General features: G+C 46.2%; 2 protein-coding genes and 2 pseudogenes across 3 annotated transcripts in view; 1 reads left to right on the top strand and 3 right to left on the bottom strand.

Moving 5' to 3' along the window:
• The window catches only part of fyco1a (FYVE and coiled-coil domain autophagy adaptor 1a), a 234,289-nt gene that overhangs the window by 149,262 nt on the left and 62,326 nt on the right, over positions 1-22,701 (top strand). The window lies entirely within an intron of this gene.
• Positions 2,610-9,421, bottom strand: LOC139264244 (C-C chemokine receptor type 7-like; annotated as a pseudogene).
• LOC139264912 (U2 spliceosomal RNA) lies at positions 5,126-5,354 on the bottom strand (annotated as a pseudogene).
• Positions 20,474-22,701, bottom strand: part of LOC139264243 (C-X-C chemokine receptor type 6-like) — a 30,288-nt gene continuing 28,060 nt past the window's right edge. Inside the window, exon 2 of the mRNA XM_070880403.1 lies at positions 20,474-22,145. Within this exon, the coding sequence (XP_070736504.1) occupies positions 21,072-22,031 (960 nt within the window). The 5' untranslated portion in view covers positions 22,032-22,145 and the 3' untranslated portion in view covers positions 20,474-21,071. The remainder of the gene's footprint in view (positions 22,146-22,701) is intronic.

The raw sequence follows: 22,701 nt of genomic DNA, 5'->3' as shown, positions 1-22,701 counted from the left end.
AAAAAAGCACAAAAACAGGTACAAAGGCACATTTAGGTATTATGGGGAATCGGTATCAGGAAAGGGTAGTGCCTCTGCATTATGCAATTACTATCTTAAATTAAAATTTGTACTTATGTTGAGTATTGATATTCATAGAGATTACAGTCACACTGGAAAAGGAGCATACATTTGGTACTGACTTAGTCACTTACGGGGAAAAATTGGTAACAGGGCGGTAACACTCACAAGGCACGAGACTTTGTGTCAGACACAGAAGTCTATCCTCTCACGAGAAATTGGGGATTACTGCCCCGAAAGGAAGCGGAGCGCAAAATAAAGTGCTCCACTAGCTTTCTGGGGCAGTAGCGGGGCGGATGCATCGGGAGCAGGATGCAGCGCTACGCACTGGGCCCCGTAGCACTGCCGCATAGGAGGGGCATTTCCCTTAATTAAAGGGTAGGGCCCAAGCTACATACTCTGCAGCAAAAAAAGGGACCTACCTTGACCACTGGGGAGCAAGGATGCCATGCCAACAGCTCGGCACTTAAGCAGAGTGCCGGACTTACCAATCACGGCACGGACCCCGTGTCCAAACTGCCAATGGGCTGCAGAAAAAAAATCAGTGGATTTTTTTTTATTGCCGTACACCTCCTTTAAGTTTCGCCCCACGAGCCGCCCGGTATGCGTCCCCTGAAGTTGTCGCTGTCATCGCCTGGCGCAGCTTCAGTGGACGATATCCAATTAAGGGTCCGGGTCGCTGAGCACGGTGATGACGTCAGCCGGTGGAGTGAGGCGCTACGGGTTATCACCGCCACTAAACTCCCGACGAATTTGGCGGAAGTCATTAGCGGCGCCGTGCCCGGTCACAAAGTTGAAGGCACAACTGACTCGAATTTCTAAGCCTAAGTGTGAGAAATTATGAGGGGCTTAGATAGACTGGATAGGAAGGATCTATTTCCCTTATTGGAGAGGTCAATAACTCGGGGGGCATAGATTTAAAGTAATTGGTAGAAGAATTAAAGGGGAGTTGTGGAGAACCTTTTTCACCCAGAGGGTGGCAGAGGCAGAAACCCTCATCACATTTTAAAAGTACTTGGATATGCACTTGAAGTGCCATAACCTACAGGGCTATGGATCAAGAGTTGGAAAGTGGGATTCGGCTGGATAGCTCTTTTTCGGCCGGCACAGACACAGTGGGCCAACTAGCCTCCTTCTGTGTTGTAAATTTGCATGATTCTGTGATGATTATTAGCAATACCATTTCGGAGCAAAAAGGGCAGAATTGGTGTCATTTGCTGGTTAGGTATTGGTTTGAGGGAATATCTCTTTATTTGAAAGTGATGGAGAAGACAGGCGGGCGATGGCGTCTACGTGAATCACGTAAAGCAGATATGAGAGTATTTGCCCTCTAAGGTTGTAAAGGAACCAGCAGGCAATGTTAATTCTGGAGACCCTATCTGGCTCATACTGCAGAACCCCACCCCAAAAGAAGTGTGTTTTCAAGATCCTAATGATCTTCTCAATCACCAGCCTGATAGCTTTAAATGGCTCGTTGTACTGATCATCTGCTTGTGTTCGGGGTTGTGGAGTGGATTATCAACCATGGCAGCAGGCCATTAGCCAGCTGTTGATATAGTTTTCATCCGTTGAATACGGGAGGATGAAAGTGATGACAGCTTGTTGAGATGAAGGATCCTCTATGTGGTGTCATACACCCTCTGCACATTCATGGAATGGAATCCCTTCCTGTTCGCATAGGTGAGGAGGTACTCTACATCCGACATGGATGCCATTGATGGAAGCCTGTACATTGGGGAAGCCAGCAACAACACGCACAACTGTATGACCCTGCTCTGACTGTGGGAGGGGCAGGTTGGGGGAAAAAACTTTGGGTAGTCTGAACCAATAGCAGGCGGTCAAAGTCAACTGCAGTAAAAATAAATCAAAAACAAAACATGTTTTTTTTATTTTATCATTTTTTCAACAAAAGTTATTAAATAAACCAGTTTTTAGAAGGTGGAATTTTTATTAAGAAAATAAGGTTTGTAAGGTTACACATTTAAGTAATTTTCTGTGACAGAGAGCTTTTGAAATAAAATCCATATCAAAACACGAGATAATTTCAGTTTCACTGCTATTACTACACATAAGGATTCAGAGTAATTGCAAATATTAACAAAAATAATTGAAATTATTTAAAATGCTTGGTAGAATTTTAGAGAATGTTTTTCAAAATCCACCAATTTTGAGCTTTTAGTAATAGATATGTAAAATGCCAATACATAATAAAATAATTTATAAAAAATACATCTAAAAATGCACAACAGCAAATGTTGGAAATCTGAAATAAAGAAAAGGAAATGTATAGTGGGTAAGCCAGTAACATTCCCCTAAGGATTGCAGCCGATCGGGAGGTCCAGGCAGGCCACTCACCAACTGTTGCTGCTGCAAAAGACATGGCACATGCACAGCAGTACAGTAAATTTAAAAGGGACCGTGCACAGAACAAAAATTGGCAGGGAACATTGTCAGCTAATATTTGTAAAAATAAAACACCGGTTAGTGACCCCTTATCAAATGCTGCTGAACGTGTGTTTCTGGAACAGGTACTTTTGTTTTTTATTTTACATTCATACTTCACTGCTTCGGATGCACCTCACACAGGTTGTGATGTTTCGCACTCGTATTTTAGATACGCAACCAGTTGTTTTTGGCTGATACCTCCAGTATATTTTAAGATCTTTAAAAGATTGTTTTTAAACTTCACGCCAAGAAATACATGAAGAATAGGATGGAGCCAGCAGTGGACATATGTTGTTACAATCATTACATAGTCTACATTTGCACTGTATTCACAACTAGAGTCTTCTTCCCTGATGATCTGCAGAGTTTGCATCAACAGCACACTGTTGAATGGCAGCTCACAAATCACAAATACAACTACAACTGCGACTATAATCTTTAATGATTTATACTTCTGAAATCCATGGTCAGAAATCCCACTACATACACTCCCACTTTGAAGATGCTCCCTGAATTGGGAGGGTACACCATAGTACAGGTATTTTTATCAGGTTCACCAATACTGTACGTGCTTCACTTAATATAAATTCGGGTGGAGGCAAAATGATCATCAGCAGCCAGACCCCTGAACAAACTAACTTGCTTGAACGGTGGCATTGTACCTGTTGATACTCACACAGGTAAGTGTTAACTTACAACTGTAGAAGTTGACAGTATATGCACCATTCACAATTTTGCGCATAAAGGTTCCAAAAATCCATTCAGTGTGTGCATCAGCTGCCCAGAATGGCAGGGTGCAAAGGAAGAGCAAGTCAGCGATCGCTAAGTTCATCATAGTAGACATCTGTCATAGTCTTCAGCTTCTCATAGAAAACATATGTCATCATAAATAAAAATTGCCCAGAAGCCCTGTCACAAATATGACTGAAGAAAAACAGGGCATAAAAACCTCTCTGAAATCTCCAACTTCGACTTTCTCACATAACGATACAAAGGCTGCAATGGGGAATGTGCTGTTTACATCGTAATATTGGTATTCTGTTGTTGCATATTCGGTGAAGGAAGGGACAACTTCTTTAATTATAGTCATAGTTGGAAACCAGGAATCGGATCTGCAGAACACACCTGAAATAAAGCACAGAGACTTGTGATGTACTGGCACAGACCCTTATCCGTCTATTCCAATAGGCTTGTACAATGACCTCATCAACCAAAAATAAAATTATGATTTATTTGAATAACCTGATAGTAAATGTAATCCCAACAATTTTCTGTTATAAACATACTATTTACATTTTTTGTGATGTGAGCTCTCAAATGTAACGTTTTACTATTCCCCAATGGCATTTATTCCATATTTTGGCACGCATTTCAATTGAAAAAAAAGAAAATATGCTAATCAGTTATATTTTAACATTTCAAAAATATAGTTTTTTAATGCAGTTTTTACGAATCAATATTGAAAGCAATCTATGTGAAAACTTACTACAATTCTGCAACTTTGGTAACAGTAGCTGAGTCTTCCTGCCTTTTTAATGTTAGATTACCTTACTGCAGGTGATTTTCTGTTATAAATATATTCACGTTTTTATGTAATGTGAGCTCTCAACTATAATGTCTTACTATTTTCTAGGACATTTATTTCATGTTTAGACTCATATGCAGTTCAATATAAAGATATGCTAATCATAGTTATATTTTAACATTTCAAAAATAAAGGCCCAGAAAACGGACGGTGATAAAGTCCAGTGCTATTTGCCTGCGACCATTGAAAGTGGTCCAGACAGCTTTCAAAATTCGTGGGGCCTGCTTATTATAATTATTGAAGCGCTGATCTCAGCGCTAAATGCACTGCTGATTGGCTTAGCGCTCAACAGGTGGACCAATATCGGGTGCAGTCTAAGTGAGTGGTAGCCTTTGCGGTTACGGTGCATCTCAGGATTGGTATGTGGTGCCCGCAAAACAATATGGCTGCAGTCGATGGTGCCCTGTAACACGGGGAAGCCTGCTGTTCTTGCAAAGCCAGATCCGCGCTCCTCCTGCTTCTCTCTGTTCAGAGAGGACACAACGTAGGCTCTGTGACCTCCCAGATGCAGCAATGGACGGAGAACTGGGAGATGTTAGCTATGTCTCCTGCTGCAGTCTGGAAGGATCTGCTGGCAAAGAAACTGAGGGCCACGGTGACCTTGAGGGCTACTGGGGGAGCAACATTAGTCGTGCTCTGAGGCTGCAGGAGGTGGCAGAGTTGTGTGACCACCTCCTTGGTGAAGTGGAGCCTCCTAATATGCTTAAGTGGCGGTAAGAGAAGTGCTCTCGGAAGACTCTAGGTCAGTAAGCCTCCTGTTGAGAGCCCTCCTGCTCCTCCTGCATCATCTCTTCGCTGCCTCTGCTCCCGCTCCTGAAGATGCTCGAGCATGAGGGGTCTGCACGTAGAGCCTCCATGACTGTGAGCAAGTGGTGTGAGCAGAAGCCTTTAAATGAGAATGAAGGCATTCTCCATTTTTTTTTTTGAAATTCGTAGCCAATCGCTCCAATTCTTTGTCAAATCACAAACGCCAGAGGTCACCCTGGGCCCATTCAAGGATCACTCTGCGCCAATGCTCCTAGCCAAAAGGACTAGAGCCACTGCACCGTTCCTGGAAGTACTGCAACACCAGGTTCGTGCCGTGGAGGTGGATGGGTCAGGTCCCCCACACACCTCCGTGGGTCAAACCACCCCACCCACCTCCTATTTCCAAAAAAGCAAGCATATACCTTCCTGATCCAGGGAGAACCACCCTGGGGCCACGGTGGTCACTCCCCTGTCAGGTCAGCCACGCATGATCCTAGCCAAAAGGCCGAGAAGGCATTCTCCATTTGCACCAACGCTTCCTGTCACAAGTTTAGAAAGCTGCAAGAGTTGTGGAAAGTTTCACCAATCCTATCAAGCTGGAAAACCATGTCAGCCTCAAAGTTGTTGATAGTGATCCCTTTAAATAGCAGTGCTGGAGGCTCCTTCCTTCTACTGAAGGTCAGCTTGGTCAGCTGGTTGTGATTAACACAGACCGGTAAGTGGAGTGGCAAATAGCAGATCGGGTGTCAAGAGAGTGTTGCACACTCACTTGACACCCGATCTGCTATTTTGCACACTCACTGACTTCACGATCTGCCTAATCTAACTATCTGCAGTGAGTGCAGGTAGCGACAGCGTTGCTGACCTGCCCAAAATGGCGACGGACGCAGGAACAACCGGAAGCGAGGGGGCTGCCATTTTTCCTTCAAAACAGGCCTTAACGGCTAACGTTAAATCCCCGAATTCCGAGGCCAAAGTTTTTTTAATGCATTTACGATTCAATCCAAGTGAAAACTTAACACAATTAAAGAAATTCTGCAACTTTGGTACCAGCTGTTGAGTCTTCCTGCCTTGTGAAGTATGTTGTAGATGACCTTAAAAAAACCCATAGGTGATTATGCTTTATCTATTGACATTGAACTTTAATTATAGTACAAAAGTGTTTCCTGTTATTCGGTGCTGAATTACAGGTTGATCTTATGGCCCAGAAATTGCTGGCGGAGGCTTCGTGTGGGCGGATGTCTCTGACTGGAATTTATTTTTACAAAAGTACCTGCTGGTTACCTGAGCCAGGTGATGGGAGCGACACTACAGGCAGTAATGGTCTTGGTAGTGTACTCCTACATTATTCTTTCTGGAGGGCCTCCTGGCCCCTTGTGGGTAGAGGGCCAGTCTCGCAGTGTTGATCCCCTGCACAAAGCTGGAATGCTGCATGCGAGATCCTGGGTGTCCCTTCCCTGGCGTGCTGAGCCATTTGTGGTAGTGCTGAGGCAGTTTACCCATTTGTTGAGTTTAGGAAGGTAATTCAGCTTTAAGTACTAAGGACCCAAGTTTCCACACGATAATAAACGGGCGCCCCTCCAAGCTGGGCGCCCGTTTTTCGCGCCTAAAACGGCGCCTAAAAAAAACCGCGCGATTCTGGAGCGTACTGCAGCTCCTTGTCTGCCTGGCACGGCGCCCAGGGGGGCGGAGCCTACACTCGCGCCGATTTTGTAAGTGGGAGGGGGCGGGTACTATTTAAATTAGTTTTTTTCCTGCCGGCAACGCTGCGCGTGCGCGTTGGAAGCGTTCACGCACGCGCAGTGTGAAGGAAACATTGGCACTCGGCCATTTTTGTAGTTCTTTATAGCTGTTTAATTTTTGAACATTTTTTAATAAAAGCACATTACCCTTCCATGATCAGCACTGAGGCTTCTTGCAGCAGTGCGAAGGTGCAGGAAGCCTCAGAAAGTTGAGGCAGCCGTTTCCCTCCCCACCCCCGCCCGCCGTCGGGAACGAACGGAACGGCTCCCTCCCCCCCCACGGGAACGAACGGAATGGCTCCCCCCCCCCCCGCGGGAACAAACGGAACAGCCCCCCCCCCCCCCCACGGGAACGAATGGAACGGCTCCCCCCTCCCCCGCGGGAATGAACAGAACGGCTCCCCCCCCCCCACGGGAACGAACGGAATGGCTCCCACCCCCTCCCCCCCCCCCCCCCGCGGGAACAAACGGAACAGCCCCCCCCCCCGCGGGAACGAACGGAACGGCTCCCCCCTCCCCCACGGGAACGAATGGAACGGCTCCCCCCTCCCCCACGGGAACGAATGGAACGGCTCCCCCCCCCCCCCACGGGAACGAACGGAACGGCTCCCCCTCCCCCCCCCCCCCCCCCCCCCCCCCCCCCACGGGAACGAATGGAACGGCTCTCTCCCCCCCCCCCCCCCCCACGGGAACGAATGGAACGGCTTCCCCCCCCCCCCCCCCCCACGGGAACGAATGGAACGGCTCCCCCCCCCCCCCCACGGGAACGAATGGAACGGCTCTTCCCCCCCCCCCCCCCCCCCCCATGGGAACGAATGGAACGGCTCCCCCCCCCCCGTGGGAACGAACGGAACGGCTCCCCCCCCCCCCCCCCCCCCCCCCACGGGAACGAATGGAACGGCTCCCCCCCCCCCCCCCCCCCCGTGGGAACGAACGGAATGGCTTCCCCCCCCCCCCCCCCCCCCGTGGGAACGAACGGAATGGCTTCCCCCCCCCCCACGTGAACGAACGGACGGCTCCCCCCCCCCCCCCCCCGTGGGAACGAACGGAACGGCTCCCCCCCCCCCCCCCCGTGGGAACGAACGGAATGGCTTCCCCCCCCCCACGTGAACGAACGGAACGGCTCCCCCCCCCCCCCCCCCCCCGTGGGAACGAACGATGGCTGAAGCACTTTCACACAGGTAGGAAGATGGTTTATTTAATCTTTTCTTTGCTTATAAATGTTTATTCAGGTTGGATTTATTTGTATAATATTTGTAGAAGTATAAATAAGGATTTATTATAGAATTTAATGACTTCCCTTCCCCCCCCCCCCACCTCGTTCTGGACGCCTAATTTGTAACCTGCGCTTGATTTTTTAATGTGTAGAACAGGTTTTTTCAGTTCTACAAAAATCTTCACTTGCTCCATTCTAAGTTAGTTTGGAGTACGTTTTCACTGTGGAAACTTTCAAATCAGGCGTCAGTGGCCGGACACGCCCCCTTTTGAAGAAAAAATTCTGTTCCAAAGTGAAACTGTTCTACCTGACTAGAACTGCAGAAAAAAAAATGTGGAGAATTGCAATTTCTAAGATAGTCCGTTCTCCACCAGTTGCTCCCAAAAATCAGGCGCAAATCATGTGGAAACTTGGGCCCTAAATATTGACATTTGCAGCTACTTTTAAATATTGATTATTTGGTGCATTCTATTTTCCCTTGCTTCAATGTACATCGCCCTTTAAATTTCAGGGGACCGAAATTGCCCTCCTCCCAAAGCGGGGCGCACCTTCCGTTTTTTAAGTGTTCTGTCCGCCCCAATGCATTGTGAGCTTCACAGCCTCGCGCACAGACACTTGGAGAAGAAACTACGCTGCACCAGGACTATAAATTGGTCCCGGATCCCTCGTGCAACACCACCAGGATGGTGTTGCACCCAAGGTTAGCGCTGTGCCACCTACCGCCATGTCCTAACACCAGTTTACCTCGTTTAGCCCGATGGCCATTTCGGGAGGCGTTAACGGCAGTTGGTGAGGACACCGACTGATTTCCGGGCGACAACTAATTTTTCCCCCTATGCTTCTGTTTATAAAGCCAAGGGCCGTATGCTTTTTCAACAGCCTTCTCAACTTGTCCTGCCACCTTCAAAGATTTGTATACATACACCCCTAGATCTTTCTGTTCCTGCATCCCCATTGAAATTGTACTATTTAGTGTATATTGCCTCATCTCATTCTTCCTACCAAAATACATCACTTCATTTGAAGGATGTTCTGTAAGGCAAAAAAGGTGTGAAAAATTTACACGGCTAAGGACCACAAAGAATGCTGATTAGCTCAAATGGGAACCAATCAAAGAATATTTACTCCACTATTGCGAACCAAATTCTGACAATGTTCCTTTCTCAGCCACCCCTTTAGGGATTGCTACAAAGGACTAAAATGAAGGAGTGATCTTGCACCAGCATCCATCCATTCTGTAAGGAAAGATTGACAATCCCATTTGCAAGTTTTCATACATGCAAAGTATTTGCTTGATTATCACAATTGTCATATAAAAAAGCAACAGATCTTTGTAACTGAATGGTATTGATGGCTGAAATCCTACTGAGCAACTAGGAAACATACTGTTACGTTTGGATATTAACTTGATATTTCTACATGGGATTATGATATAATGACAATAATGGAGACAAGGAAAGAATTGGGAACTTAATATTCCTGGCTACAAGTTATTCAGGAAATATAGGGAAGGAATAAAAGGATGGGGATGGCAGTATTGACTGGTCTGTACTTACTCAGTCTATCCCTTTCTCCCTTTTTAAACAACGGTACAACATTAGCAATCCTCCAGTCCTCCGGCACCACACCTGTAGCCACAGAGGATTAGAAAATGATGGTCAAGGCCTCTGCTATTTCCTCTCTTCTTTCTCTTAACATGCTGGGATACATTTCATCCGAGCCTGGGGATTTATCCATTTTCAAAGATGCTAAAGCCCTTAATACTTCTTCTTTCACTCTGTTTATTTCATCTCCTCCCTGATTGCAATGTCTGCATCGTCCCTCTCTTTTGTGAAAACAGACGCAAAGTGTTCATTAAAAACCATACCCATGTCTTCTGCCTCCACACACAGATTGCCTTTATGGTCTCTAATAGGTTGTACTCTTTCTTTAGTTATCCTTTTGCTCTTAATGTATTTATAAAATCTCTTTGGGTTTTTCTTGATTTTACTTGCCAATATTTTTTCATGCCCTCTCTTTGCTTTCCTAATTTCCTTTTTAATTTCACTGCATTTAGGGTTAGGGTTTCTCTACTTCTCCAGCGTTTCTGCAGTACTGAGCCCTCGGTATCTGTCATAAGCTTCCCTTTTTTTCTTTATCCTACCGCTGTATGCCCCTTGACAATCGGGGCTCTAGATTTGGGAGTCCCACCCTTTCTCTTTGTGGGAACAAATTTGCTCTGAACCCTCACTATCTCCTCTTTGAATGCCTTCCCTGCTTTGACACTGATTTACCTTCAAGTAGCTGTTTCCAGTCCACTTTGGCTAAATCACATCTCAGCTTAGTAAAATTGGCCTTTCCCCAATTTAGAACTTTTACTCCTATCTGTCTTTGTCTTTTTCCATAATTACCCTAAATTTAACTGAATTATGATCACTACCACCAAAATGCTCTCCCACTGATACCCCTTCCACCTGCTCAGCTTCATTCCCTAAAACTAAGTCCAGAACCACCCCCTCTTTTGTTGGGCTTGCTTCGTATTGGCTAAAAAAAAGTTCTCCTGAATGCATTTTAAGAATTCTGCTCCATCTATACCCTTCACACGAAATTCTATCCCAGTTAATATTAGAGTAGTTGAAATCCCCTACTATTACTGCCTTATTTTTGCACTTCTCAAAAATGTGTCTACATATTTGCTCTTCTATCTCCCTCTGTCTGGGAGTCTATAGTACACTCCCAGCAGTGTGATTGTCCCTTTTTGTTGTTCAGTTCATCCCATATAGCCTCATTTGATGATCCTTCTAACATATCATCCCTCCTCACAGCTGTAATTGTTTCTTTAATCAATATTGCGATCCCCCCCCTCCTTTTTTATCCCTCTCTCTATCTCATCTGAAAACCCTGTAACCAGGAATGTTGAGCTACCATTCCTGCCCTTCTTTCTCTGTGCCCTTGGGTCATCTGCCTTATTCCCTAGACACCTTTGATTGAACCATTTAGCACTGCCAAACTCCCTTGTTGTCTATTTTCTAGCCTTTGTTTCCTCTGCCTTCCAAACTCGCTTACTATTATTCTGCCTTCCAGCTTTGCTTCCCTCCCTTCTGAATCTACCCTCAGGTTCCCATCCCCCTGCCAAGCTAACTTAAATCCTTCCCAACAGCACTAGCAAAGTCCCCCCCGTCCCCCCGTCCCCCGTGAGGATATTGATCCTGGCCCTGTTAAGGTACAACTCATCCGGATTGTACAGGTACAACCTCACCCAATGCCTCAGGAATCTAAAGCCCTCCCTCCTGTACTATCTCTCCAGCCATGCATTCATCTGCTCTATCCTCCTATTTCTGTACTCACTAGCACATAACACTGAGATTAATTTGGAGATTACTACCTTTAAGCTCCTGCTTTTAATCGCTTTCCCAGCTCCCTAAAATCTGCCTGCAGGACCTCATCTCTCTTGATACCTATGTCATTGGTGCCAATATGGACCATGACCTCTGGCTGTTTACCCTCCCCTTCAGAATGCCCTGCTCAATGACATCGTTGACCCTGGTACCAGAGAGGCAACATACAATCCTGGAATCACGTCTTCAGCCGCAGAAGCGCTTGTCTGTTCCCCTAACTAACGAATCACCTACCACTATTGCTCTTCCCCCCCCCCCCCCCCCCACCCCCCCCCTCCCGGTGCAGCTGAGCCACCCATGATGCCGTGGACTTGGCTCTGGCTGCACTCTCCAGAGGAACCATCGCCCTCACCAGTATCCAGAACTGAAAACCGATTAGCGAGCGAGATGCACTCAGGGGACTCCTGCCCGGTCCTCCTTGTCTGTCTGGCGGTCACCCATTCCCTCTCTGCCTGCACACTTCTAAGCTGCGGGGTGACCACGCCCTGAAAGGTACTATCCACGAAGTTCTCAGCCTCATGGATGCACTGCAGCGACACCAGCTGCTGCTCACACTCCGAAACCCATTGCTCTAGCTGTCGACACTTCCCGCACACGTGGTCATCCAGGTCACGAGAAGCATCCAGGACTTCCCACATGGCACAGGATGTGCATTCCATGGGAATGAGCTGCCCTGCCATTTGTCCAGTCGCTATGAAGATTAAAGACCCCCTTGATTATTGTATAATCTTTGTAACATGCTTTGTTATTTGTTGATTAATACTCTGTCCAATGGATTGCTACATTTTGGGGGCCTATAAACTACTCCCACCAGTGTTTTCTGTCCCGGTTATTGCTTAGCTCCACCCATACTGATTCTACTTCCTGATCTTCGAGCCAGGATCCTTTCTCACAACTGTCATTATGTCATCCTTTATTATCAGGGTTACCCCCACCCCCCCGTCCTCTCATTTTCCATTCTGCCTGTCTTTTCTAAACGTCAAGTACCTGAAATATTTAATTCCCAACCTTGATCACCTTGCAGCCACGTCTCTATGATGGCTATTGGATCAAAGCCATTTATCTCTATTTGTGCCACTAATTCATCTGTCTTGTTACGAATGCATTGTGCATTCAAATAAAGAGCCTTTTTAATTTTAACTTTTTACCATTATTCCCTGCTTTCACTTTCTGTCTTTTCCTGTCACCCTCTCCTATCTTTACCCAAATTGCTACACTGCTCCATTGCCTTGAATTTTCTATTTAGATTTCTAAATTTCCCCTCACCTGATCCCTCCCCCCACCATCATTTTTAGTTTCTACAGATTCTTCGATCTGCCAGGACACTGGTCTCAGCCTGGTTTAAGTGGAGGTCCAATGGGACAGCTACCTCTTTCCCCAGTAATGGTGCTAGTGCCCCATGAATCAAAACCCCTCCCACCCACACCATTCTTTGGGCCACGCATTTAATTCTCTGATCTGCTTGTCCCTATGCCAATATGCGCGTGACTCAGGTAATAATTTGGACCCAAGCTCCTCAAAATCTCTCAGCAGAACCTCCTTCCTAGTTCTACCTATGTCATTGGTTCCTACATGGACCACAACAACTGGATCCACCCTCTCCCGCTCCAAATTCTTCCCCAGCCGTGAGGAGTTACCCTTAACCCTGGCACCGGGCAGGCAACACAACCTTCTGAACTCCCGGTTGCGGCTGCAGAGAACAATATCTATCCCGCTGACTATACTGTCCCCTACCACTACAACATTCCTTTTCACTCCCCCGCTTGAATGGCCTCCTGTACCACAGTGCAGTGGTCAGTTTGTTCATCCATCCTGCAGACCTTGCCCTCATCCACACAGACAGTAAGAACCTTATACTTGTTGGACAAGGACAAAGACAGAGGCTCCTCCAGCACTGCACCTGGGGTCCCCTCATCTGTCTGAGTTGCAGTCGTACCCTCCTGTTCCTGACCACTAACCAGACCTGTACCACTATCTAACCTAAGAGTGAGACTGCTTCGTGGATCAAAATGTCCAGATAACTCTCCCCCTCCCTGAAGCCCCACAATATCTGCACCTTGGACTCCAGCTCAGCAACTCTCAGCTGGAGTTCCTCGAGCTGCAGACACTTACTGCAGACATGGTTGTCTGGGATCGCGATGCTCTCCACAAACTCCCATATGCTGCAGTGCGGCACACCGCCTGCACTGCCTTCCCTTTATGACCTTGTTTTGTTTATTTATTTAATTAAAATGTATGTATTTAATTAACTTAGCTTATAGTCTCATTTTTAGCTAATTACTCGAACTAATTTAAGTTCTAGGTAGATTAACTTAAATATTTACCTGTAACACAAAGCACTCCAAGTATTGGAGGCAAAAAGCAGCACCTCCTTCCTCCTCTGCTCTGAATTCCCACTCTCCAAATTCCCAAGTTGAACACTGTTCAGAACAACTCCATTTAAGACCATTTTGGTGTGCCAACAATCTTCCAGCCATTGCAGCAAACTCGAGTGTGGCTGCTCGGAGATCAGGGCTATCTGCTGCCCCCCTCTCTGATAACTCTCCTCCATAACCCCAACACTCGTGCCCAATACTCATGTAATGAGAGCCATGCTTCCACCAAGAACAACATTGAGCAGACCATCGGGCTGCTGATGCATGGGTTCCGCTGCCTTGACTACTCGGGAGGGGGGAGCCCTCCAGTACTTGGTGGAGCGTGTGTCGGCACCACCTCAGCAGGAGGAGGAGGAAGAGGACAAAGACGAGGAGCAAGAAGAGGGAGGGAGGAGGTAGGCAGCCAATTGCCCTTCCAGATGGGCAGTCTATGAACGGGTCATCAGACTCCCATTCCAGTGAAACCAGATCCACATTGCTCACCACATCCCCATTATAACATCTTGTGTCACGCAATATCACAGCGCCCTCCTGGGCAGAAGGCTGAAATGAGAGCCATCACAAAAGATTTTAAACAAAATTAATTCATTTATTAAAAATCAATGAACACATATTTACCGAAAAAATATTAACTTATCAAACTTGTGCAATCCCTTTATACCAGTTGTTCATGTGCCTTTTCCTACTCTAGTGCTCCTACAAAGTGCTCCCCCAGTGACTGCAGCAGGGCTGGTGGAAGGCTGCTGAGTTTCCGTGTGGGAGACTTCAGATGGCCTTGCAGGATGACTGCTCGCTGCTGTGGCCCTAGAAGGCCCGGCTGTAGACTACACCACCGTGGCATGGGCGGCAGCAGTTTGGGCTGGCTGATTGACAGGCAGCGTCAAGCGCAAAGGTGGAGTGGCAGTGGTGGCATCTCCGCATTCCTAGCAATCTGTTGGAGGACATTTTGCTGGGTTGCTATGACGCCCTGCAAACCCCGGTCGACACTCGTGAACGCAGTCACGATGGCAGCAGTCAGAGCTTGGTTAGGCTTCAAGCTGAGGCCGCTTGTCAGCGGTCTGAGCTTGGGTGGCATCACGCTGAAAATGCACGAAAGCCGTTCGATAGCACCAAGCAGAGACTGCATGACTGCTGCAGCACTAAGACAGATTGCTTCCGCCTGTGCTGCCATGGAAGCTGCGACATCGCCCATCATGCACACCATCACGTCTGGCTCAACACGGTCTCTTTGGGAGTGTACCCCATTTCCAGGCTGGAAATCCCTCGCTCCAAGCTCTGCACTGAGCCCCATGCAATGTTGGAGGCGGACTCCTCCACGCTCCTTGACATTACCGAGATGCCCTCTGGCAGGCTTGACATTGCATCTATCAATTTGGTGTGCATGCCCATTACCCTTCATCTGAAGGCCACCCCATCAAGATCCTCATCTGAGTCCAATGCAGCAGAACTCGCGCACGAACTCACCTTCCGGGGTGCTGGCCCCCGAGCTACCCTTTCCCTCTGGCCTTGCTGCAGCCCACTCGTCCCCGGTGCCTCACCCCATGCAGATCCCGCTATTCTACTAGCCTCTAAGGAACGCATAGTGCCAGTATCTGAGCTGGTGTCTGTGGATGAGAGATGCAGTGATACGGTGTGTTCTTCCTCCTCCTTCTCTTCTCCCACCTCGCTCTCTACAGTGCCCTCAGGGCCAGGCTGCTCAGGTGCTTACTCATTATCTGAAAGCATAAAGGCACAAGAGTGGGGTTAAGGTGAGGGTAGAGGGGCAGGAAGGGAGAAATGGATGCATACAGCGTGATTAGCTGGAAAGTGCAAAACGCTTGTAGGTTGAGGGAGAAGTGGGATGTGCAAAGAAGGAATAGGGATGAGCATACCGTTCTTGACCCCAAGGGGGTCAACCTCGCCGGTGGCCAAGGTGCCAACCACCTGGCACCCAGTAATCTGCAGTACTCGATTCTCCAGTGCACACAGTGGTTGGGTGTTTGCTTGTCCCCTACCTGTGTGCCTGCTGCCCCCTGTTGCAAGCCACCTTCACCTGCAAGAGAAAAGAAAGTGTGTGAGTGTGGAGGAAAATTGTGGCCAGAGGCTTCCTTCATACAAATGCCTCCAACCCCCAAAAAATCTACAAAAGTACCTGGTGGTCCCGGAGGAACACAAGATCCCGGTCTGAGGCCTAGATTCGCTGGGCAGTGCATGTACAAGCTGGAGTTACGTGGGCCTGGACCACCAATCACTATGCAGTATTCTCATTGATAAAAATGGGAACTCCATTTGTGTGATAAAAATGGGAACTCCATTTGTGTGAGTTCCCATTACTATCATTGAGAAAAAAAAAACCCTAAAGCACCGAAAGACAGCATAATAAATAAATAAATAAAACACCTCACATATTTAAAATTAATTGAAATTAAATGTAGTTAAATGTTTTAGAAAAAGATATATATTGTTTGGAATTTTTTTAATGTGTTTTAATAAGGTTAAAAATAAACTTACCTTAATGGACAGGGTTTTTAATATAAAAATGAGTGTTTAAATTTAATTTTTATATGTTTTAAAACTCTTAACGCGGGTAAAAGTAAGCTATGCGCCTGTTTTTATCAGGCGTAAAAGTTTGAAGGACATTCGCTGGGTATGAGTTGTGCAAATAGCCCAATCGCTCTCGTGCGAATGTTCTTCTCCCGGAATGCGGAGGATCTCTCTTTAGAAATCCTGACAGATCGGAAAAGCAGGTTTTTGGCTCACGCGCATCACGCCCCGAAAACCAGCCTTTGTGAAGCCTCGCCGGGTCCGTGCACACTTTGAACGGACCTGGCAAGGCCGGAATTTCCGGCCCAATGTGTTTGGGTGATGTGCCTGCCATAGTTGAATAGCTGTAATTGTGTGCAAGGTATGAGATAAGAGTGTGAGTGTTGGTAGAGATTGGTGAGTGCTGGGGTTCTGATGCTTTGGAGGAGTATGTGAAGAGTGTGGTTTAGATGGTGGTATGTAGCATTTGTTGAAGCAGTCACTCACTGTGACCACCTGAGTGAGAGTGAGGTCATTAAATTTCTTCCTGACTGTTTGTGGGTCCTGGGGAACTACAGTGCTGCCCGAGACATACTGCGCTACCTCCCTCCACATGGTGCAGAAGACTTGTGGCGAGATGCCTCCTGCCACTTGCCGGGTAGAGCACCACCCTCTGGGCCCAAATTTGGCCTACCCGTTTTCTTCAGCGCACTCATGTGAGATGCGCCAACTTCCTACGATCCAAACGCCGCCAAAAAGATGTACCCGGATCCTGGCCCCTCTGCCGACTCTCCCGGGGCTTGGCGCGGTGTGGCAAGTCGATTGGGGGGTGGAGCTAGGACCCTGCGCCTAAAAGAGTGCCGGCAGCTGTCCACATGCGCAGTAGAGCGTTCGCACATGCCAGTAGCTCCTCCCATGATTATGATGATGTGTGCCTGCAGCGTGAGACCCAACGCGTCCCGCCCCTATCCCGGGCCGAGTGGCCTGCCGCACAGGCCGCCCACTGTCTTCCCACGCTGAGGGCTACAAGAAACAGGTTGGTACGGGGAGACTTTTCATCCGGGGGGAAGGAGGAGAGTTTTGATCCGGGGGGGAGAAGAGAGGAGAGTTTTGATGGAGTGGGGGGGAGGAGGAGAGTTTTGATGGGGGGGGGAGGAGGAGAGGAGAGTTTTGATGGAGTGGGAGGGGAGGAGGAGAGTTTTGATCCGGGGGGAGGAGAGAGGAGAGTTTTGATGGAGTGGGGGGGAAGGAGGAGAGTTTTGATGCAGTGGGGGGGAGAGGAGGAGAGTTTTGATCCGGGGGAGGAAAGAGGAGAGTTTTGATGGGGGGGGGGGGGAGGGAGGAGAGTTTTGATGGAGTGGGGGGGGGGGAGGAGAGTTTTGATGGAGTGGGGGGGGGAGGAGGAGAGTTTTGATGGAGTGGGGGTGAAGGAGAGTTTTGATGAAGTGGGGGAGGAGGAGAGTTTTGATGGAGTGGGGGGGGAGGAGAGTTTTGATGAAGTGGGGGGGGGAGGAGGAGAGTTTTGATGGAGTGGGGGGGGAGGAGAGTTTTGATGAGTGGGGGGGGAGGAGAGTTTTGGTGGAGTGGGGGGGGGGGAGGAGAGTTTTGGTGGAGTTGGGGGGAAGGAGGGGAGTTTTGATCCGGGGGAGGAGAGAGGAGAGTTTTGATGGGGGGAGAGGGGTGGTGGGAGAAGTGAGGAAAGTTTTGATTGGGGGGGGGTGGGAAGGAGGGGAGTTTTGATCCTGGAGAGAGGAGAGTTTTGATAGCGGCGGAGGGGGGACGAGAGGAGAGTTTTGATGGGGAGGGGAGAGAAAGGAGAGTTTTGATGGGGCGGTGGGGGTGGAAGGGTGTGATAACTGTGTAGCCAGTAATTTCAGTGAGCTTACTCAATACTTTCCTTAACCCTGTTGATGAAAATACTTTCCTACGAGCAGGAGGTACTTCTATTTTTTATTTGATATTTTGAAAAAATTATGTAAATATGTTTTGTCTCTCTACTTCTTTTATTTTTGTAGTTTAAGCTTCCATGAATGCTTCTGTTGTATAGTAAATTAACTTTGCGAAGTTTATCAGTCCTGTATAGCTGTTTGATCCTATTCACATTCTTTGGTCAAGTCATTAAGTACCTACCTGTGCTGATTTCTTAACTCTCCGCAAGAGTTTTCTGTGCGGTCACAAGTGACCACGTATGCTGGCCTGTTAGTTTGGAGCAACTATTAGCTGTGCAAAGTGGTTTAAATGGCCAAAACGGGCGTAGGTGGCTCGTAACGCCCCCTTTTGAAAAAAAAAACGAAACAAAAAAAAATTCTAACTGACGTATTTACACTGACGCAAATTGAATGTGCAGAATGGGGATTTTTAAGATACTCCAGAAAAATCAAGTTGCTCCAAAAAAAACGGAGCATCTCCTGGAAAAATTTGGGCCCTCTATCTCTCCACAGCAAAAACCAATGCTTCATCGTAGAATCTGCAGGCTCTCTCACTGGGGCGTAGATCTGCCATGAGCACACCTGGTTCAGTCCTCTGGCTCCTTCTCCTTGTCCTGCTTCTGCTTCTATTGGTCCACCCTTTGAGTGTAAAGCCAATGAGCCTGGGTTTTAAGACTTGCTTTAGGACTCCACAATCATTTTTTTCAGCAGTGAGCACGAATTTTGTGTGCAATCTAAAGCATTTGCGCCTGGTGCTCATTTTCAACTTTTCTACTGACATTGCCCATTTCTTGGCGATAATGAATGTTCTGTTTCTTGAAGTTTAAAACCTTTCAAAACCCACACCTCTTTAGCCATGTCAAACAGCAGCTCTTCCTGTCTGGCAAAGTTGTAAAAGGACAAGCAGGCAATGTTAATTCTGGAGTCCCTATCTGGCTCATACTGCAGAACCCACCTCAACAGAAGTGTGTTTTCAAAATCCTAATGATCTTCTCAATAACCTGCCTGTTAGCTTTAAATGGCTTGTTGTACTGATCCTCTGCTTGTGTTCGGGGTTGTGGAGTGGATTATCAACCATGGCAGCAGGCCGAATGCCTTGTCACCCAATGGCCAGCTGTTGATATAGTTTTCATCCGTGAAGAGTTCAGGGAGGGCAGAATACTGGAGGATGAAAGCGATGACAACTTGTTGAGATGAAGGATCCTCTAAGTTGTGTCACACACTATCTGCACATTCATGGAATGGAATCATAAGAACATAAGAAATAGCAGCAGGAGTAGGCCATACGGCCCCTCGAGTCTGCTCCGCCATTTAATACGATCATGGCTGATCCGATCATGGACTCAGGTCCACTTCCCTGCCCGCTCCCCATAACCCCTTATTCCCTTATTCCCTTATTCGTTTGCACAGCTCTCTGAGGCAGTGAATTCCACAGATTTACAACCCTCTGAGAGAAGAAATTTCTCCTCATCTCAGTTTTAAATGGGCGGCCCCGTATTCTAAGATTATGAGATTATGCCCCCTTGTTCTAGTCTCCCCTATCAGTGGAAACATCCTCCCTGCATCCACCTTGTCAAGCCCCCTCTAATCTTATACATTTCGATAAGATCACCTGAAATCCAATGAGTAGAGGCCCAACCTACTCAACCTTTCAAGTCAACCCCCTCATTCCCGGAATCAACCTAGTGAACCTTCTCTGAACTGCCTCCAAAGCAAGTATATTCTGCCATCTCCATGTTCCCCATTACTAATTCCCTGGTCTCGTCCTCTAAGTGACCAACATTTACTTTAGCCACTCTTTTCCTTTTTATATACCTATAGAAACTCTTGCTATCTGTTCCTGTTTACATAGGTGAGCAGGTACTCTAGGTCCGACAAGGATGCCATTGATGGCATCGTGTACATTGGGGAAGCCATCAGCACATAGAACTGTATGACGCTGCTGTGACTGCGGGAGGGGCAGGGGAGCAAATATCTTTAGCTGGTCTGACCCAGTAGCAGGTGGTCAAAGTTAATAAATCAAACACAAAACGAGTTTTTTATTTTAGCATTTTTTAAACAAAAATTATGAAATAAGCCAGTTTTTAGAAGGTGGGATTTTTATTCAGAAAATAAGGTTTGTAAGTGTTATGCATGTGAACATTATAACTGTGTAAGACTTGCCACCAGAAGCGCACCTGTTGGAGGCACAAGGGTCACCTGCACACCTCATGCAAGCGAGTATAAAAGGTTTTCTGCCTTGCTGCTTTGGCACTCTGGAGTTTTATTAAAGAGACTAAGGTCACATCAGTTTAAGCAGTACTCAGTCTTGTGGAGTTATTCTAAACATAACAGTAAGGTTACACATTTAATTAATTATCTGCTAGAGAAAGCTTTTGGAAAGAAAATCCATATCAAAACTCGAGATAATTTCAGTTTCATTGTTATAACTAAACTGTAAAAGGTAAAATAAGGTTGCAAAGTAATTGCAGGTGTAACAAAAATATATGCCTTTAAAATAATTGAAGTTATTTAAAATGCTTTGTAGAATTTTAGAGAATGTTTTTCAAAATCCAGCAATTTTGAGCTTTTAATAATAGATATGTACAATGCCAATACAAAATAAAGCAATTTATAAAAAATACATCTAAAAACACACTACAGCAAATGATTGAAATCTGAAATAAAGGAAAGGAAATGCATAGTGGGTCAGCCGGAAACATTCTCCCTCAGGTGCACAGGCGATCGGGAGGTCCAGCGCTGGCCACTCACTAGCTGTTGCAAAGTAGGTACAAAACGGCCATTTGTGCTGTCTCTTCAGGGTTTCCGCCAAAGTTAAAGTGGGAGATTGGGGAAACCCTATGGAAATTCAGGCCCTTAATGTGCAGCCACCAAAAACCCTTTTTATAATGTGCAGCCACTTCAGTATCACTGTTACTTTTTATACGGTGTAAAGCATTTCTAAAGTGCATCAAGTGGAAGGGGACTTTGAAGTAGACAGTGCCAATTTAATTTTCTCTCCGAAGTTATGGCAGGAGATCGTAAGAATCCTTGTGGATTTCTAAGGCCATTTCTCATAATTTACAATGATATATCCAGATGCAAGCAATATCTTCTATAAAGGATACATATTTGTTGTTTCGGATATACCCGATGCAGGTTGTGATGTTTCATACTCAGTTTTCAGATTCCCAGCCAATTGTTTTTGACTGAGACATCCAGAATCTTTTAAAATCTTCAAAAAACTGTTTCTAAACTTCACTCCAAGAAATACGTAAAGAACAGGATTGAGACAGCAGTGTACATATGCAATGCCCTCTGTTACAATAATTGCATAGTCAAAATTTGCACTGTATTCACAACTAGAGTCTTCTTCCCTGACGATCTGCAGAGTTTGCATCAACAGTACAATGTTGAATGGCAGCTCACAAATCACAAATACAACTACAACTGCAACTATAATCTTTAATGATTTGTGCTTCTGAAAACCCTTAGCTTGGAGCAGAGTTTTTGCAATGATTGAATAGCAAATGATCATGGTCACAAAGGGTATCAGAAATCCCACTACCATCTGTGTTACATACACTCCCACAATAACGATGCTGCCTGAATTGGGAGGGTACACCATAGTGCAGGTAGTTTTATCAGGTAGATCAATATATGCTTTGCTTAATATGAATTCTGGAAGAGTCAAAATGATTGCAAACACCCAAACCCCTAAACAGACTAATATACTGTGAAATCTCTTATTTCTACTGTTGAGGATTTTTGTTGCTTGAACAATGGCATTGTACCTGTTGACACTCACACAGGCGAGTGTTAACATACAACTGTACAAGTTGACAGTGTATGCACTATTCACAATTTTGCACATAGAAGTTCCAAAAATCCATTCGCTGTGCGCATCAACTGCCCAGAATGGCAGGGTGCAGAGGAAGAGCAAGTCCGCGATCGCTAGGTTCATCATGTAGACATCTGTCATAGTCTTCAGCTTCTCGTAGAAAACATATGTCACCATGACCAAAGAATTGCCCAGAAGTCCTGTCACAAATATGACTGAATAAAAACAGGGCATAAAAATACTACCAAAGTTTCTGATGCCTGATGTTTCACAGGGTATTGCAAACAGTGATAAGTCAATTAGGCCAAAATCCTTGTCAGCGATGGCTGAAATCTCGGTAACAGGTATCTGAAAATAGAACTGTGGCAATTAGTGAAAAATGGATTGTAAATTAAACTATTAATTCTAAACCTGATGTCTGGTATTTACAATCCCCAGTTATTGAAGCTATGACTTCACATGCATCTACTTCAACACTACAAACAGAAAAGCAGAATAAATAAGTCTTGTCACCAAATTGGAAACCACGATTTAGATATTAAAGATAATTTTTACCTCTGCCATCTTTTTGGAGGCGTTCAGCGTGCTTTTTTATGTTCTGAACACACGGCTTGCTTCCTCAGTATGAGCTTAGACTTTGAGACGAAAACCTTCGTCATTTACAAGAAATAGGAAGTCATATTTTTCTATTTCTGAACATAATGCTGACTTACAAAGACTAATATTACCCAGAAATCGCTCTGCTCGTCCACAGCATCTATTCTTATATTTTGGTGCAAAAAGTAACAGCAATAATATATCACCTCACACTTGACATTGAATTACCTCAGCCACTTTTTAGTCCATTCCCCCATTCTATTAATATCTCAACAGCTTCATTTGGTCTTCTAAAGATTTAACAATG

This window comes from Pristiophorus japonicus, chromosome 5 (genome assembly GCF_044704955.1).
Source record: "Pristiophorus japonicus isolate sPriJap1 chromosome 5, sPriJap1.hap1, whole genome shotgun sequence".
NCBI lineage: Eukaryota > Metazoa > Chordata > Chondrichthyes > Pristiophoridae > Pristiophorus > Pristiophorus japonicus.
The sequence above is the reverse complement of the archived record's forward strand: the minus strand, read 5'-3'. Positions and strand labels throughout refer to the sequence as shown.